At 42.4% G+C, this 17,551-nt stretch overlaps 1 protein-coding gene across 1 annotated transcript; it reads left to right on the forward strand.

Annotated features, from left to right (window-relative positions):
• Window positions 1–1,015: 1,015 nt before the first annotated feature.
• On the forward strand, window positions 1,016–14,673 carry LOC509810 (zinc finger protein LOC509810). The gene is given in 3 exon segments (NM_001077894.2): window positions 1,016–1,238; window positions 3,739–3,865; window positions 11,824–14,673. Coding segments are annotated over 3 exon segments (1,785 nt in total). The 5' UTR covers window positions 1,016–1,205; the 3' UTR covers window positions 13,449–14,673.
• Window positions 14,674–17,551: the final 2,878 nt, after the last annotated feature.

Below are 17,551 nucleotides of genomic sequence, written 5' to 3' on the forward strand. Positions count from 1 at the left end.
CTCTGTCCTCAGTGCTATTGCTTATCAGTTGTGACCTTGAAAAAGCCACTTCCCTCTCCCTCAAATTCCTCATCACCTCTTATAGACTTTTCTTCCACTGAACAGGTTTTCCAGAGTTTTTAAACACCTAACTTAGACTGTGTTCTTCCTCTACTCAAAACTCTCCTCCACTCCCATGGCCCTGAGAAAAAAAGTACAACCTCTCATCTGCCACTCCATGTGCAGCCTGGCCTCAAATGTGACTTGCAGAAGCAGGATGGACTCAGGATTCCAGATGTTCCTGCTGCAGTTCCATCTCCAAGCCTCACCCACACAGCACAGTGGTGCTCAGAAATAGGGACACCATTCCTGAAGGCCCCACTGTCCTGGACCAATGGTGCAAAATAAAGCAATGTGAGCAGGCGCCTCTCACTCGAGGCATTCATATTATGGTGCTGACACAGGCAGGGGAGAACCCTGAGCACGCAGCATTTACCTGTGGTGGGGGCGTCAGCTCAACTGCTGCCATCGGAGCCTCTGCAGGGACCCGAGTGGTGACAGTAGGGCGACCAGGTCGGATTCCGCATGGTTATTCCCCGCCAATGGCGAAGTCTAAAACCTTGTGCAGTACGAAGAAAACCTCCACTTCCGCCTTTGGCCCCTCACCTACCTCCCAACATCTCACTGCAGAGTTTCTGACCAGATCCACAGTTTCAACGCAATCAAATCTGTGCCTAACGACAAAAAGGCTACATGTTCTAATGGTTCCCCCCTCTCCCTTAGGAAGGATGAATTCCTTCTCTAGCCCTAGAGGTCACTTCTCAGCTCTCCTGGCAATTCATCTTGGCTTTTTCTGCCCCAGTGTTTCAGGTGTGGACCATGCTTCCTTGAGGCCTTAGAACTACATTACCCAGAAGTGTTGCGCTACGGAGCAGTGACGTTTATCCAATGAAAATACAGAAAAGGAGCGTTTCCGGGGAGGGGCTTCAGGTGTCTTCCTGGCGGACATTTTGATTCCTCTCAAGTCTGTGGAGCCGGACGGAAGGTTTGAGCGTGCGGTGTCGGGAGGCCTGTTGCAGGCCGAGAGAGCGCAAGGGGCGTCTTCGAAGGCACTGCATAGGGGACGGCGTAAGAGCTGGGGACACTGCCGCCTGCAGGGTGTGTCCGCGCCAAGTCCGACCTGACCAGTGGAGGGTCGCCGCACCGCTCTGTGGAAAGAAGCTCTGATGGCGGTGCCTGCCCTGAAGGACCCCGGTCAGGTAAGTGCAGTGAGTTCTGGGTTCTCCGCTGCCCGTTTCCCCACCGGAATGAGAACACCCCAGGTGAGCAGCTTCCTGCTCACGTTGTTTGTGGCCTTAAAAAACGTGCAACTCAGAAGTTGAGTTGTGTTTTATTCCGTGGGGATTTTTAGGATTTCCAGCCCAAGAAACATCTCAAGGAACCCTGGGAGGTGAAGGGAGAAACTGTTACAGGAAGGGGGACCCCCTCCAGGACCCGAAAGTGGGCTCTAACACTGGGAAGTGAATTGTTCGAGGAGACACTTGTGCTGGCAAAGCAAGAGATTTTACTGGGAAGGGGCTCTGGGTCGGACAGCAGTAGGGTAAGGGAACCCAGGAGAACTGCTCTGCCACGTGGGTTGCAGTCTGGAGTTTTATGGGGACGGGATTAGCTTTGGTTGTCTTTAGCCAATCTTTCTGACTCAAGAGTCCTTCCGGGTGGTGCACACCTTGTTCAGCCAAGATGGATGCCAGTGAGGATGATTCTGGAAGGTGTTGGGACACCTGGTGTCACTTTTTTACCTTTCCAGAACTCTCTGTGTTGGTGGTGGCTTATTAGTTCCAGTGTTCCTTACCAGGACCTCCTGTTGTAAAACAACGCATGCAAATAGTTACTATGGTACCTGGCCAGGGCAGGCGGTTTCAGTGTGCTTCCCCTAACAAAGCCAGCGTATATATAAGTTTTGCAACAAAGGGCAGGTGTTTGAACATCAATAGATTATTGTTAAGGAAAGTCAGATAACCCAAGTTAAGGAATTAAGCACTTTTCTGTGTATGGAAAGATGTGAGTCTGGGCTCACTGAAATCATTTCTGTCGTGGCAGTCTGAGCTGTAGTTGAAAAAGAATTTCCAGACATAAGGCATTTTAGACTAGAGCGAATTTATTGAGAACAAAGCGGAGAGGTAGAAAGGGGTGCTGCAAAGACAGAGGGCGGACTCCCTAACTGACCAGGGAGAGCCACCAGGAGACTGTTAGAACAGCGGGTGGCTCAAGGGCTTGCCGACTATTTTTATAGCCTCAAGGAAAAGAAAATTCCTGTGGAGAGGGGTGATGTTAGGTCAATAGTCAGGATTCTGTGTATTATGTCATATGGAGGCTGGAGCTGGCTGGTTAGGAACAGAATGAACATGACAATGGTTGCCCTGGAGCTTGGCTAATCATGGAGATATTGTCCTATCATCTCGATATAGGGCTCCACAACTCCTTTGATATGCACCTCGGCTATCTGGTGCCAGTATCCTGTGTTTTCATATCCTGAGTTTCTCGGGACTCAGCATAGGAGTGACTGTAGTCTGCTGACTGCTAAATGGCAAGTATTCTCCTTCCTGAATTCCTAGGGCTCACTGGCTCACACTGGAGGGCTGCAGTCGCTGATCGCTGTGGCATCTTTTTTGTTTACCTATATGGCAGGAAGTGTCCCATTTTTCACACTTTATCTCATGTGCCTGGCCCAACCGCAGTGAGGCCTTCAGGGGTGGTGTCCCTGTTTCTGACCACAGGTGTAATGTGGTGTGGGTGAGGCTTGGAGATGCAACTGAACCAGGAACATTGGGGAACCTGGAGTCCATCGTGTTTCTTCAAAAAACAAAGTTTGAGGCCAGGCTGCACGTGGAATGGCAGATGAGAGGTTGTACCTTTCTTCTCAGGGCACTGGGAACGCTGGAGAGTTTTGAGTAAAGGAAGCATATGATCTGTGGGCTTTTAAAAGTTCTCCAAAATAAATAAATAAATAAATAAAAGCTCTCCAAGGCCTGTTCAGTGGAAGAAAAGTCTGTAGGGGTTGATGAGGACTTGAGCAATGGAAAGTATGGCTTCTCAGAGCTCACAGCTGATAAAACGTAGTAGTGAGGATGAAGTCATGCAGTAGATGTTAGCCAGTCAGCCTGAGGTTATCGGGCTATGGTACCAGGCAGCTGCCCTGGCAAGTCCTGAGTCCTTGGAGCACTGCCCTGGTCACTTTCCTCTGTGGTCTGCATGTTCCCACAGATTCCCACAGCTGCAGAAGAACATTTAGTAAATGGAGGTTGTCCCAGTCCCTTACTTGTTCACACTCTCACGCACACATTTTCTGTATTTGAGGAGGGTCTTGGGGCTCTTAACCTGCCATTCTCCCAACATTTCGGTTTGGGGACCTTGGCAACCCTGTGCCTGGGGTAGTGAGTGCACACTGGTTCTATGGAGGAATTATGGAACATTGAAACCCATACCAGTATGTTGAAGTGCTTTGAGGTAAGGCTAAGCTGGTTAAGGTAAGTGGGGGTCTTTTTTTTTCTGGTGGGAATAAACAACAGGGAAGAGCAGAATTTCAGCTTGAAATTAAATGCCTGTGTGTTCCAGAGGCAACAGGAAGTTCAGATCAGAGGAGGGAGTTTTTCTTCCCCAGGTATCAGGAGACTCCATCAGGTTGGACAGTAGAGGAGATGTGTGAGAAGATGGAAAGTGTGAGACTGTTCATGATTTTGTTTGTCCCTGTTACACCAGAGCCATGTGACCTTTGAGGATGTGGCCGTGTACTTCTCCCAGGAAGAATGGTGTCTTCTTGATGAGGCTCAGATACAACTGTACCTTGATGTCATGTTGGAAAACTTTGCACTTGTATGCATGCTGGGTAAGGCCCCACTCCCTCCTCTATCCTCTTGAGCTAGGCTCTGCCTTCTTTTCCCCAGGGACAGCTCTGTCTTTCTTACATGTGGACCATGGTTACCATGTATCTGATATTTATTTTGCCTGTCTGTACAGAAGAGTGTTGTCAGTGACATGGGCACTACTAAACAGACGGTGAGCTATTCTTCCCACAACCTTTTCCGAGGTTCCTACATGTATGTAGTTTTCCTACATACGTGCCTGCAGCTTTATTTTTTGTCTTTTGATGACTACCATCTAATGGATGTGTAGTGGTATATCTTTACCATTTCCATTGCATTTCCCTTATGGTGTGCTTATTGGCCATTTGTATATCTTTTTTTTTTTTGGTCCAAGCCATGTTGACTTCTGGGATCTTAGTTCTCCGACCAGGGATTGAACCTGGGCCTAATGGCTGTGAATATGTAGAGTCTTAACCACTCTACTGTCAGGGAATTCCTGTGTATATCTTTCAAAAATATCTATTCAGGTCCTTTTCCTATTTTTTTCATCAGATTGGTTTTTTTTAGTTGTTGAGTTCTAGACTTCATCCATATATTCTGGATATTAATTCCTTGTTGTACTCTGTGGTTGCCTTTTTACTATGTTTATAGTTCCCTGTGATGTACAATAGGTCAGTTTTTTCCTTTTCCCCTATACCTTTTTGAGGTATAATTGACAGATGACATTAAGTTAAAGGTATGAAACAAACAAACAAAATGTTCTTTTTTTTTTTTTAAGGTTCAGGATCTCATTTATTCTTTTGTTGCCTGGGCTTTTGTTGTCATAGACAAGAAATCAGGCCCAAATCCAACAGTTTGAAGCTTTTGCCTTTTGTACATGTCTTGGTAGATTTATAACTAAATATCACTTTTTCTCTTTTTTTGTACTAATGTACATGGTATTTAGTTTTTAGCCTCAAATTTCAGTTTTTTGTGGGGCTGGTATGTAGGTCAGTGATTGGTTTTTATATTGTAACTTTGTATCCTGAAAACTTTGTTGTTTTTTAGTGAAAGAAGGCGTATTTAGAGAGATACACCCAGAATGTGGGCCATCTCAGAAGGCAAGAGTGGCCTGTAATTACTTTTGTTCTAGGATATTTTTGGCAGGGTGTCTATATTTGGGGTTTCTAACGTACCTGATCATGTCATTTGAGAGTGACGACAATTTTCCTTCCTTCCCAATGAGTATATCTTTTCCTAATTAAAAAGCTTCTAAACAGCAAAAGAAACTATCAACAAAATCAAAGGGTAACCTACCTAATGGGAGAAAATATTTGCAAGCCATATATTTAAGGGGTAAATATTCCAAAATATAAGAACTTATATAACTGGATACCAATCAATATGTATTTTAAGTATTGATAGGTGTTATGTTAACTGACTTTCAAATGTTAAACCAGTTTCAATTGCCCAGTTGGTCATGGTATATAATTCTTTTTATATAGTTTTTTAATTGATTTTTAAAAGTTGTTAAATTTTTTGTGTCTGTGTTCATGAGAGATATAATTCTATAGTTTTCTTTTAATGTTTTTGGTTTGGTATTAAAGTAATACTGGCCTCAAATAATGAGTTAGGAGCTGTTTCCTTTGTTTCTGTCTTCTGAAAGAGATTGTAGAGAATTGTATAATACATTCTCTCATTACATGTTTGGAAGAATTTTCATTTTGGCCACACTGCATAGCATGAAAAATCTTAAAAAAAAAAAAAAAGAAAAATCTTAGGCCCTGACCAAGAATTGAATGCATGCCCCATGCAGTGGAAGCACAGAGCTTAACCATTGGAACCCCAGTGCGGCCCCCTGATTCATTTTCTTTAATTGACGCAGACCTGTTCAGATTATCTATTGTGTGGGTTTTGGTAGACTATCTTTCAGGGAATTGATCCCTTGCATCTAGGAGATGCAAGATGGAGAAGGAAATGGCAACCCACTCCAGTATTCTTGCCTGGAGAATCCCAGGGATGGGGGAGCCTAGTGGGCTGCAGTCGCGCAGAGTCGGACACGACTGAAGCGACTTAGCAGCAGCTTAGCAGCATCTAGGTGATCAAATTCATGGGGTTAGAGATTACTCATATTTTTCATTATTATTCTTTTAATCTCCATGGTATCCGCAGTGATGTTTTATTTTGAATTTTTTGTTTGTGTTATTATTAATTTGTGTTCTCTGTTTTTATCCTCATGAGCCTGACTTGACTGCTGTGAACATAGGAGTCTATATCTTTTTGAATTAAAATTTTTGACTGGATATATGCCCAGGAGTTAAACTGCTGGATCATAATGGCAACATTACTTTTAACTTTTTGAGGAACATCTATACTGTTTTTCATAATGGCTGCCCAACAGCATTTGTTATTTGTAGACTTTTGTTTTTAATATGTGTGTATGTAAGTATTTATTTGGCTATTCTGGGTCTTAATTGGGACACCTGGGAGCTTTTAGGTGCTACATGCAAACTCTTATCTCGAGCTTGTGGAATCTTAATTCCCTGACCAGGGATAGGATCTGGGCCCCCTGCATTGAGAGCATGAAGTTTTCTTTTCTGGTTTTTTTTTTTTTTGGTAAGCAAGGGAGCATGGAGTCTTAGCCATTGGACCACCAGGGAAGCCCCTGTAGACTTCTTAATAATGGCATTCTGCCTGGTGTGAGGTGGTACCTCATTGTAGTTTTGATTTGCATTTCTTTCTTTCATTTTTCTCTGTGCTTTTCAGTTTTGGAAGTTTCTACACATCAAGCACAGAGATGCTTTCCTCAGCTGTGTCCAGTGTATCAATAAGCGCATCGTATTCATTCTTCATGTCTGTTATAGTCTTTTTGACTTCTAGAATTTTGAGTTCTTTCTTTGAATTTCCATTTCTCAAATGTCCAACTCTTTGCGACCCTGTGGACTGCAGCATGCCAGACTTCTTGTCCATCACAAACTCCCAACTCTACCAAACATTAATCAGCATATATATCATACTCGCTTCGTATTTCCAGTGTGATAATTACAACATCTTTGTGATAGCTGATTCTGGTTTTGAAGTTTCCTTTGTCTCTTCAGATTGCTTTTCACTATTTAGTATGCTGTGTAATTTTTTCTTGATAACTGGCATGATGTATGGAGTAAGAGGAACCACTATAAGTAGGCCTTTATTCATGTGTTGGTAAGATGTGGAGAAGGGAAGCCTCCACAGTACTGGAAGGATTCATAGTATGTTTACTTATCAGTCTTTTAATGAGCTTGTGTGTCTGGACTATGAACTTCACAAGTTACTTTCAATTTATTTTCCTCCCATTAGGTGGGACAGCCATGTGTAGAGAGGGCTGGAATTGAGCACTTGTTTTTCTTGTCAGTTACCTTATTAAGAAGAACAGAATGTTCTGGCTATTTTATTTGTCTGATCTTTATCATTTTCTTTTTCAGAATGCTTTGTCTATTTAATGTGTGTGGGGTTTTTTTTTGGAGTTCATCAAGTTGTAAAGATTATGATATTTATTTTTTTAATATAAGCATTTATTGCTGTAAATGTTCTCCTTAGTACTGCCTTTGCTGCATCCTGTAGTTTTAGTATGTGGTGTTTTGTTTACATTGGTCTATTAAATATTCTCTGATTTCCCTTGTGATTATTTTCTTGAACCTATTTATTTCCAGAATTTTGTAGATATTTCAGTTTTCCATATGTTATGTTATGGATCTTCATTCTGTTGTGGTTAGAGAGGATAGTTGGTATAAACTTTATCTAATTAAATCTATTGTTCCTATCCAGAGTAGAGTATGGAAATTTCCAAATATTAAGGTAGAACTGTCTGTTTCTCCTCTTGATTGTCAGTTTTTGCTTCATGTATTTCAGTGATCTACTGTTGAGTGCGTGACTATTTATACTTATTGCATCATCTTACATTGAATCTTCCCAAAATATATGTCCTTCGTAGTCTTTAGATTTAAAATCCTTATTGTTTGGTATGATTTATAGCTACTCCTGTGTGCTTTTTGTTACTATTTGCATGAAATATCTTTACCTACCTTTCAGTTTCAACTTGTGTTTTGTCGACAGCACACAGTTGTTGTTGTCGTCTTGGATTGTGCCACACAGCCTGTGAATTCTTCCTCCTGTGACCAGGGATTGAACCCGTGCCCTCAGCAGTGAAACTGCTGAATCCTAACCACTGGACTGCCAGGGAGTTTCCTGGATCGTTTTTTTGAATCTATTCTGCCAGTCTGTGTTTTGCTCTGAGAGGTTAATCTATTCACTTTAGAGCAGTTTTTGATGAAAGGTTATTTTTTTCATCTTGCTCTTTGTTTTCTATATACGCCTTGGAGCTTTGTCATTCCTTACTTTTTGTTATTTTCTCCTTTTGTATTTAGTTGATTTGGGGGGGGGGGTAGTGAAATATCTTAATTCCCTTTTCATTTCCTTTGTGTGCATAATAAAACTTCTTTATTTTTTTGTATTTACCATGGGGATTACATTTAATATCCTAAAGCTAGAGTATACTAATTTTAATTTATACCAGTTTACCATCAGTAACATTAAAAAAATTTCTGGGAATTCCCTAGTGGTCCAGTGGTTAGGACTCTGCAGTCTCACTGCCATGGGCCTGGGTTCAGTCCATGGTCTGGAACTAAAATACTGAGAGCCGTGCTGGCAGGCCAAAAAAAAATTTTTTTTCTGCTTCTATACAGCTTTATCTGTATCATTTTACTCATTAGTGTCTTTTCGGTTCAACCTGAAGGACTCCCTTTAACATTTCTTGAACTTCCTCATCTTTTATTTACCTAGATATACTAATTTCTAATTTACCTAAATATGCTAATTTGTCCTTCATTTTTGAAAGAATCTTGGTTGGCAGGTTTTTTTCCTTCAGCCATCTGAACATATCAGCCCACTGTCTTCTGGTCTTCTCAGGTTTCCCATAAGAAATCTGCTAATGATATTGTTTGGGACCCCTTGTCTGTGATGAGTCACTTCTCTCACTGATTTCAAGATTCTCTGTATCAGCAGTTTGATTATAATGTGCCATGATGTGGGTCTTCTCGTTTATTCTGCTTGAAGTTCATTTATGTTCTTGGATGTTTACATTCATATCTTGCCTCAAATCTGGGATGTTTTTCTGCATTGGATTTCTCTAGTGATTTCTTTTTTTCACTTCAGCAATTGTACTTTTCAGCTCCCAAATTTCTTTTTTCTTTAAATACTTACTATCAAAAAAAAAACAAAAACAAAAAAACAAAGCAAAACAACTTGCTGTATCTTTTATTGTTAGTTCCATTTTGTTGAGGCAGCTTTTAAAAATTTCTTTTGGTTCATTTGTTTACCAGTTTGAGCATCTTTTTTCAGACAAATCTTTTTCTAGTCACTATGGGCTCTACTGGTGGCCCAGGCAGTAAAGAATCCACCTGCAATGTGGGAGACCTGGGTTCAATCCCTGGGTTGAAAAGATTCCCTGGAGGAGAGTGTGGCAACCCACTCCAGTATTCTTGCCTGGAGAATCCCCATGGACATAGGGTTGCAAAGAGTTGGACATGAGTGAACAACTAAGTATGGTTACCATCTATTCTTCTTGTACCTTTTCATAAGGTACAGCAGCTGTTGATTGTTATTGTCCTTTCCTTCTTTGTATGCCTTGTGAGTTTTTGTTGTTGAAAACTGAACATTGGCATCTTATGGTTGTAACTCTGAAGATACTGTGCTTGCCATTAACCAGGGTTTGTGGGGTGGGGGGTTCTTGTTTTTGATGTTTTTATTTTTTTATTTTATTTTACTTATTTTTTTGTTTTGTTTTTGATGTTTTTAGAGTGTCTCTTTCCTGTATATTGATATGAGATGTAAACTGACAGGCTTTTCAGTGTGCCTTTCCTTGGGGGTGCACCATGACTTAAATTCCACAATATAAGCGGTTGTCTTTTATGATATTTTTAATTATTATTCATTTATTGTCTGTGCGGGGTCCTTGTTGATACATACTTTTCTCTAGTTGTTGTGAGCAGGGGCTATGCTCTAGTAGTGCATGGGCTTCTCATTGCTCTGGCTTCTTTTGTTGCAGAGCATGGGCTCAAGGGTACGTGAGCTTCAGTAATTGTGGCACATGGGCTCGGTAGTTGTGGCTCCCAGGCTCTAGAGCACAGGCTCAGTAGTTGTGGCACATGCACATAGTTGTTCCAAAACATGTGGGATCTTTCCAGACAGGAGGTTAAACCTGTGTCTCCTGCATTGACAGGCAGATTCTTCACCACTGAGTCACCAGGGAAGCCCAGTGTTTGCTTTTGATTGCCTTAGTCCTCAAATGTTTCACTCTTAAAAGGGAAAAGCAGAAAAATGAAGAGCAGGAGGTGAGATGCTGGCCCTTAAAATCTTCAGCCAGAGGGGGAGGAGATTTGTGTATCGGTGGTACTATTTACAGCAGTGGGTGTACACCTCTGTATTACTCACATACATTCAGGAACAGCAGTCAGACTATAGAGCACTGACATTTGGAGGACTAACTAGGTCCTTATTTCCATGCTGGCTCATGAAAAGTATGTGCAGTCTGCTCTAGAAACATGTACATAGTAGCCTGCCATGGGACTTTGGGTTGGGGAATGGACAGCTCCAGAGGCTAAGAACTGAACTTGCCTAAAATAAATTTAACTTGGGAAACTGCAGATCTTCAATAGATTCGAGTTCCAAGAGCTACCATTGGATTCTGTCAGCACAGTTATTGTTAAGGCTAGGAGATGGAATCCTAACATTTTGTATCCATCTTCTGCACATCCTTTCACGTGGTTCCATCAGAGCTTCTTTTTGCAGTGTTTAAATATTGTCCCTTTTTGTGTGCTGAGTTCTTCTGGGCTGGTGTTGGCCACTCACCTGACCTGCTCTTCTATTAAGAGTTGTATCATTTGCCTTCCATGTAGTTGTTGAACTGAGAGTGGACAGTCCTTCATGATTCGCAGGATGGACATGACTCTGGTCTCAGCACAAAGCACTCTCAGGTAGTCTGGCCAAGTTGAATGGCAGCTGGGATAGCTTCATGTCAGGTGTGTGTTCAAGTCATTCCAGGAACCTATCATGTTTGACTAGTGCTTTTAGTGTGATTGCCAGTGGCCACAAGTCATTTCTATAGTCTTTTCTCCATTCTTGACACTAGCAACTTACACTTTGTTCTGCTTCTCATTATTTATTTATCCATTTATTTTATTTTTGGTTGGATCTTCATTGCTTTGCAAGGGCTTTCTATAGTTGTGGCGAGTGGGGGCTACTCTTTGTTGTGGTATGCGGGCTTCTCATTGTGGTAGCTTCTCTCATTGCAGAGCATGGGCTCTAGGCCTGCAAGCTTCAGTAGTTGTAGCACACAGACTCAGTAGCTGTGCATGGTATTGGTTGCTCCACAGCATGTGAAATCGTTGTAGACCCAGCCTCGAATCCATGTCCCCTCCATTGGCAGGTGGATTCTTACCCACTGTGGCACCAGGGAAGTCCTACTTCTCATTTTTATTCTGACTCCAGCCTGGGATTAATTTCCTACCACCTCTCTAAACCATTTATTTCATTGGTCTTCACAGTGTTTCCTCCAGAGTATTTTCTGACACTGTTTATGTCCTGAAACACAGGAGGATCCCTTAATATTCCTTAAACACCAGGTACCTGTTCCAGTCAGATTTTCTGAGGCCTGGACATACAGTTCTGCAGAGAAAAGGTCACCAGCAGTTGTGGTCCAGGCAGAAGCTATTGATAAGAGTGAACTGTAGAAAAGGCATTTCACCCTTGCTCCATACCCAGTCCTTGTGTCCTGTGTTTGCTGAGACCTCCTCTGTTCTGTAACCTTAAAGCCCTGTAACACAGAGCAGCTGCTTCCTCAGTCTGACCCTAACTCCACTTCCTGAACACAGTCTTGTGGACCTGTTCTTTCAAGTGTCAAATGTACAGTTTTAACGGTGGCATTTCCCTGTACTAAACTCAATATGGACTTCACTATTGTTTTCAGGTTCTTGGCCTGGAGTTGGGGATGAAGAGACACCTTTTGAACAGAGCAAATCTGCAGGAGTGTCACAGATTGGGAGTCCCAGGACAGATTCATCTGCTGAGAAGGTCCAGCCCTGTAAGATATGCATCCTGGTCTTGAGAAACATTTTGCACTTGACTGAAGAGCAGGGAACAAATAGTGGACAGAAAGCAAACACATGTGGGGCACATGGAAAACAGTTCTGTTTCACTGCAGACATTCAGCAGCACCAAAAGCAGCACACGAGAGAGACTCTTTTACAATATATTATGGGGAAACTCTCATTTTTGAAGAGCTGCACAATTCATGCATCAGGAAGTCTCTCCCCATACAATGAGATTGGGAAGGAATTCGTGGCCAACCTGGGAGTTCAGCCACAGGCCAAAAACACCAGGAATCAACAAAACAACAGTAAGGAGTGTGAAGTTGTTTTTCACAGTGGAAAAAGTCATCAGAGCTCGGGAGAAGGCAAGAAAGCTTCCAGCCGCACAGACATACTTGTTCAAGATGAGAGAATCCTCACTAGTGAACAGTCTTGTGAGTTCACAGGCGGCACTCACCAAAGTAACCATGTTCAGCACCAGAAAGGTCACATTAGAGGAAGGTCTTCTGAGTGCACTGAATGTGGGAAATCCTTTGGCCAAAGAAAGTATCTCAGGATTCATAGGCGAATCCACACTGGAGAAAGGCCTTATCAGTGCAAGGAATGTGATAAATCTTTTATCTATAAGAACCGTTTCATTGGACATCAGAGAATTCATACCGGAGAAAGGCCATATGAATGCACTCAATGTGGAAAATGTTTTACCCATCAATCCTCTTTCTATGTACATCAAAGAATTCACACTGGAGAAAGGCCTTATAAGTGCAATGAATGTGGGAAATCTTTTATCAACAACTCCAATTTCCATAGACATCAGAGAATTCACAAAGGAGAAAGGCCTTATACCTGTAATGTATGTGGGAAATCTTTTATAACTCTGGCTGGCATCCGATATCATCAGAAAGTTCACAACAGAGAAGAGCTGTATAAAGGCAGTGACTATGAGACATCCTTTAATCAAATGCACCACCTCAGTTCCAGTAGGAAAATCCACACTGGAGAAAAGCCCTATGAGTGCAGTGAATGTGGGAAATCTTTTACTGCTAGCTCTAGCCTTTGGTATCATCAGAGAATTCACAGTGGAGAAAGGCCTCATGAGTGCAGTGAATGTGGGAAATCTTTCATTGTTAAGTTGAGTCTTCGCAATCATCAGAGAGTTCACACTGAAGAAAGGCCTTATAAGTGCAGTGAATGTGGAAAATGTTTTACTAGCAGTTCGAGCCTTCTTCGTCATCAGAGAGTTCACAATGGAGAAAGGCCTTATGAGTGCAGTGAATGTGGGAAATCTTTTACTGCTAGCTATGGCCTTCGGTATCACCAGAGAGTTCACAGTGGAGAAAAACCTTATGAGTGCAGTGAATGTGGGAAATCTTTTACTGCTAGCTCTAGCCTTCGGTATCACCAGAGAGTTCACAGTGGAGAAAAACCTTATGAGTGCAGTGAATGTGGGAAATCTTTTACTGCTAGCTATGGCCTTCAGTATCATCAGAGAGTTCACCATTGAGAAAAACTTTATGAGTGCAGTGAATGCAGGAAATCTTTTATTAATAAGTCCAGTCTTCTTAATCATCAGAGAATTCGCACTGGAGAAAGGCCTTTTGAGTGCAGTGAATGTGGGGAATCTTAATAGTAAGATCAGATCTATTTGGTTATCAGAGAGTTCACACTGGAGAAGGGGCCTCACGAATGCAGCTAATGAGGAGAGCACTAGCGTTAGAGTTGGGATAGTAACAGCGTGGGAGGACATAACTACAGTCACCAGGCAGCAAATGGACCATTTCTAGGGAGGGATTTGAGGCACAGAGGGTGTGTTTTCTCTCCCAGCAATGGACAGATATTTGGGATTCAGTATCAGGTTGCCTGTTTTCAGGACAAGGGGAGTCTGGTCACTGTGATCCTCTTTCCCTTCCATCCCAGCTTTGGGAACTCAAAGAATACCTAATCCATCCTCTGTCCCTGCCCCGCTCCTCAAGAGTCTTGCTCATACACTGCACTCCATGCTCAGTGGTCATGACTATCCACTGGAAAGCAGCATTCATGGTTTTCCTGTAAATGAATGATCCCGTTATCTACCTGGTAATGCTCTGTTCCAGCACCTCCATGCCACAGCATTGCACTGGGTTTAGGGCAGCCAAGAGTGGAGAAGAGACTTGTATGATACTGTATGATATCTCTTATGTGCAACTTAAAAACAATACAAAAGAATACACATGCAAAACAGAAACAAGCAAAAAAAAAAAACAAAAAAACTCAGGTTTAGGGGTTTAACTGGTGGCTCACTGATAAAGAACCTGCCTGCCAATGCAGGAGATGTGGGTTCAATCCTGGGTCAGGATGACCCTCTGGAGGAGGAAATGGCAACCCGCTCCAGTATTCTTGCCTGGAGAATCCCATGGACAGGGGAGCCTGGCAGGCTACAGTCCATGGGGTCTCAAAGAGCTGGACATGACTTAGCAACTACACAGGTACAGAAAACAAACTAATAGTTATCAGAGGAGAGACAGAAGTGTGATGGGACAAATTATGTATATGGGATTAAGAAATTAAAAACTTATTTATAAAACAGCAACAAATTTATATTGTATCAGATAAAGAATTATAGTCATCATTGTATAACATTTGGTAGAGTATAATCTGTAAAATACTGAATCACTGTGCTGTACACCTGAAACTAATATAATATTGTAAATCTACTGTAATTAAAAATAAAAAAAGGTGAATTTTCCACAGAATTGTTAAGATTGTATTTTCTGCATGGTACAAACCTCCAGACGTTTAATAAAGGGAGTAGCTATGAAAGTGATTTGTATTATTTATGAAAATGGTCAGTCAGGTGTGGCTACAAGAAAAAAGGAAAACAGTGATGCTCACAAATCCTGGAAACACATGGGAAAGTTATCAGGGTAGTCACGAGACAAGGCACGAGTGGGGAGTGTTCAGAACACTGTCTGTGTTGCGGTTCTGTGGGAAAGGCCTGGCAGAGTGGGGTAAACAACTAGGATTGCTTGCTTTGAATAGTTTGGGACTTCATGCTATAGGGGTGGCCTCTGGTTGCTTGGTGTTTGGTGCTGTGATGATGAAGAAAGAGAAACATTGCCTCCAGGGGTGTCAGCCATGTGGAGGATGTGTGGCTCTTGATTGTTCAGTTTGCTTTCACACAGAAGCAGGACACATTCGAGTATCACATGAGAAGCTAGTATATTTTGCTATATGAGAATGAAATAGTCACTTGGCTGCTTAACCACATCTGCCATGTCACTTTGGCCATGACCTCTCTGGCCATTGATACGGGCATGGGGACTAGAAGTAAAAATGCCAGTAAGGGCTTGCAGGCTTGTAGCTATTAGGAGCCAGTGGCCTACCTGGATGAATTCCCTTCATTTCATAAGCATTCCTGAACAGGAGGTGTCTGGTGGGGGAGCAAAGCAGATCGTGTCCCTGTGGTGCAAACAAGCACATGGTAACAAATTGTATCTCTCGGTTTAATGTTTCTTTCCATTTTGCCAGGACATCCTACTAGATGATGAAGCATAATTAGGTTAATTACCGTAAACTTAAGTTTTTCTCTTAGCAATTGAAGGCAGGGATATACTTACCATTTTACCCCAGGATGTAGCAGAATTAATAATTAAAAAATTAATTTTTATTCTTTTAAAATAGGTGACTTATTGCACATGATAGTCACCTATTTTAAAAGAATAAAAATTAATTTTAAAAAGAAAAAAAAAAGAGGGATCCAAATGCCAAAATGAGAGAAAACTTATAGATGTTTAACAAAAGTAGGAAAAGCATTTTTCTCTGGTGCAGAAGACAAAGAACTTACAGAAACAAGTGTCACTGCACAAAGGAGCTGGAAGCTGGGAAACATGAAGGAAGCTAGTAACACAGAGTCCATCAGTCACTGGCCTGGATTTACAATCATTGCAACAGAAAGAGTAGAAATGGAAGAGTTAAAAGAGTTAAAAGTCGAAGAAGCTCACCAGGACCAGGATGATGTGTGTGGCTCTGGCATCATGGGAAGGTCTGGGGAAATTCTGTTGCTGTGAATGTGTTGGACCTGCTGCTTGTGCCTGTGAAGGACAGAGATTGTGTACCCACTAGTCCAGATCATGACACCCAAACAATAGCATCCAGTTAAGAAAATCCAAATAACATCTGCATCTAATATCTGACAGAGTATCTGTCAGACATGACTGAGGAACTGTATCCAAAATTTTCTGAATGGAGCCCTCCAGAGAGCTCCATCACATGTACACGTGTACTGGTGGCATTACTGTAAATAAAGTGTGCGATCTCCCATTGTTAACTTGTTCAGTCACCAAGTCATTTTCCACTCTTTGCCACCCCATGCCAGCTTCCTCTGTCCTCCACGTTCTCCCAGTGTGCTCAAATTCATATTCTTTGAGTTGGTAATGCCATCTAACCATCTCATCCTCTGCACCCCCCTTTCTCTTCTTGTCTTCAATCTTTCCCAGCATGAGGGTCTTTTCCAGTGAGTCAGCTCTTTGCATCAAATGGCCAAAGTATTGGAGCTTCAGCATCAGCCCTTCCAGTGAATATTCAGGGTTCATTTCCTTTAGGATTGACTGGTTTGATCTCTTTGCAGTCCAAAGGACTCCCCCAAGAGTCTTATGGTCGATCCCAAGTGTATGCCCAAGTAGCCAAGCATCAAGGAGAGGACTGCTGTCGTTCAGTACTGTGACCTTTGACAAGAGACTGAGGACCAAGGCCACCTCTTCCTGCAAGTGGGAAACACCAGAGCTTCAGGAACAGCTCTGTCATGTATCAAGGCCTTGCTGTCCCACTGAGTTTCCTGGGTGTTGTGTTGCTTTAATAACCGAGGAAATAAGGTAACTGGATACAGAGTGTCACAGGCTCAGGTCCTGGGAAAGTCTTCTTTACAAGAGGGTTGAGTAAGCATCCAGCAGTTGTTGCTCACATGGCATGTCATGACGTTGAAACAGACAACACTTTGTACCAGAAGACCCTGGGTAGCTTACTGCCATCATGGGCCCAGAGACTACAGAGCATAGGAGGTGTGTGCAGAGCTTCGACCAAGGAGTCTCCAGGAGGCACCAAAATAAGTGCCTATTAGGAATTTTCCTCACGGTCCAGTGGTTAAGACTCCATGTACTCAATGCAGGGAGCACAGGTTTGATCCCTGGTCCAAGGAACGAAGATCCTGCATGCTGTGTGGCACAGCCAAAAAAAAAGTATCTGTTGAATGGTTGGCCATCTGAACTGACTAGGACTTTTCTCTCATAAAGTCCCCAAAAGTGGGATGATTTTTGAGTGACTGCATAAATAAGCCTTAGTCGTCAATGCAGAATATATTGCCTCTAAAAGTCAGAAAGATCCAATAGGTTTGGCCGCTCTGAGACTGATGGAAACTGACAAAATCAGAAGTTGCCCTTTAATCACATCAGCAATAGAGTAGCCTGTACAAACACGGGATGGAGCTAAGAAATTTACTGTGCTGGCATGACGCTGAAATGTGTGGGGCCGTAGCCCATCTCTTGTCTGTAAGCACAACGATGAATGTATGTCTTGCACAAGTGTCTTGCAAATCCCCTCACAGGGTATGTCGTCAATGAAGCTCCATACTTG

This window comes from Bos taurus, chromosome 18 (assembly GCF_002263795.3).
Source record: "Bos taurus isolate L1 Dominette 01449 registration number 42190680 breed Hereford chromosome 18, ARS-UCD2.0, whole genome shotgun sequence".
NCBI classification, from domain to species: Eukaryota; Metazoa; Chordata; class Mammalia; order Artiodactyla; family Bovidae; genus Bos; species Bos taurus.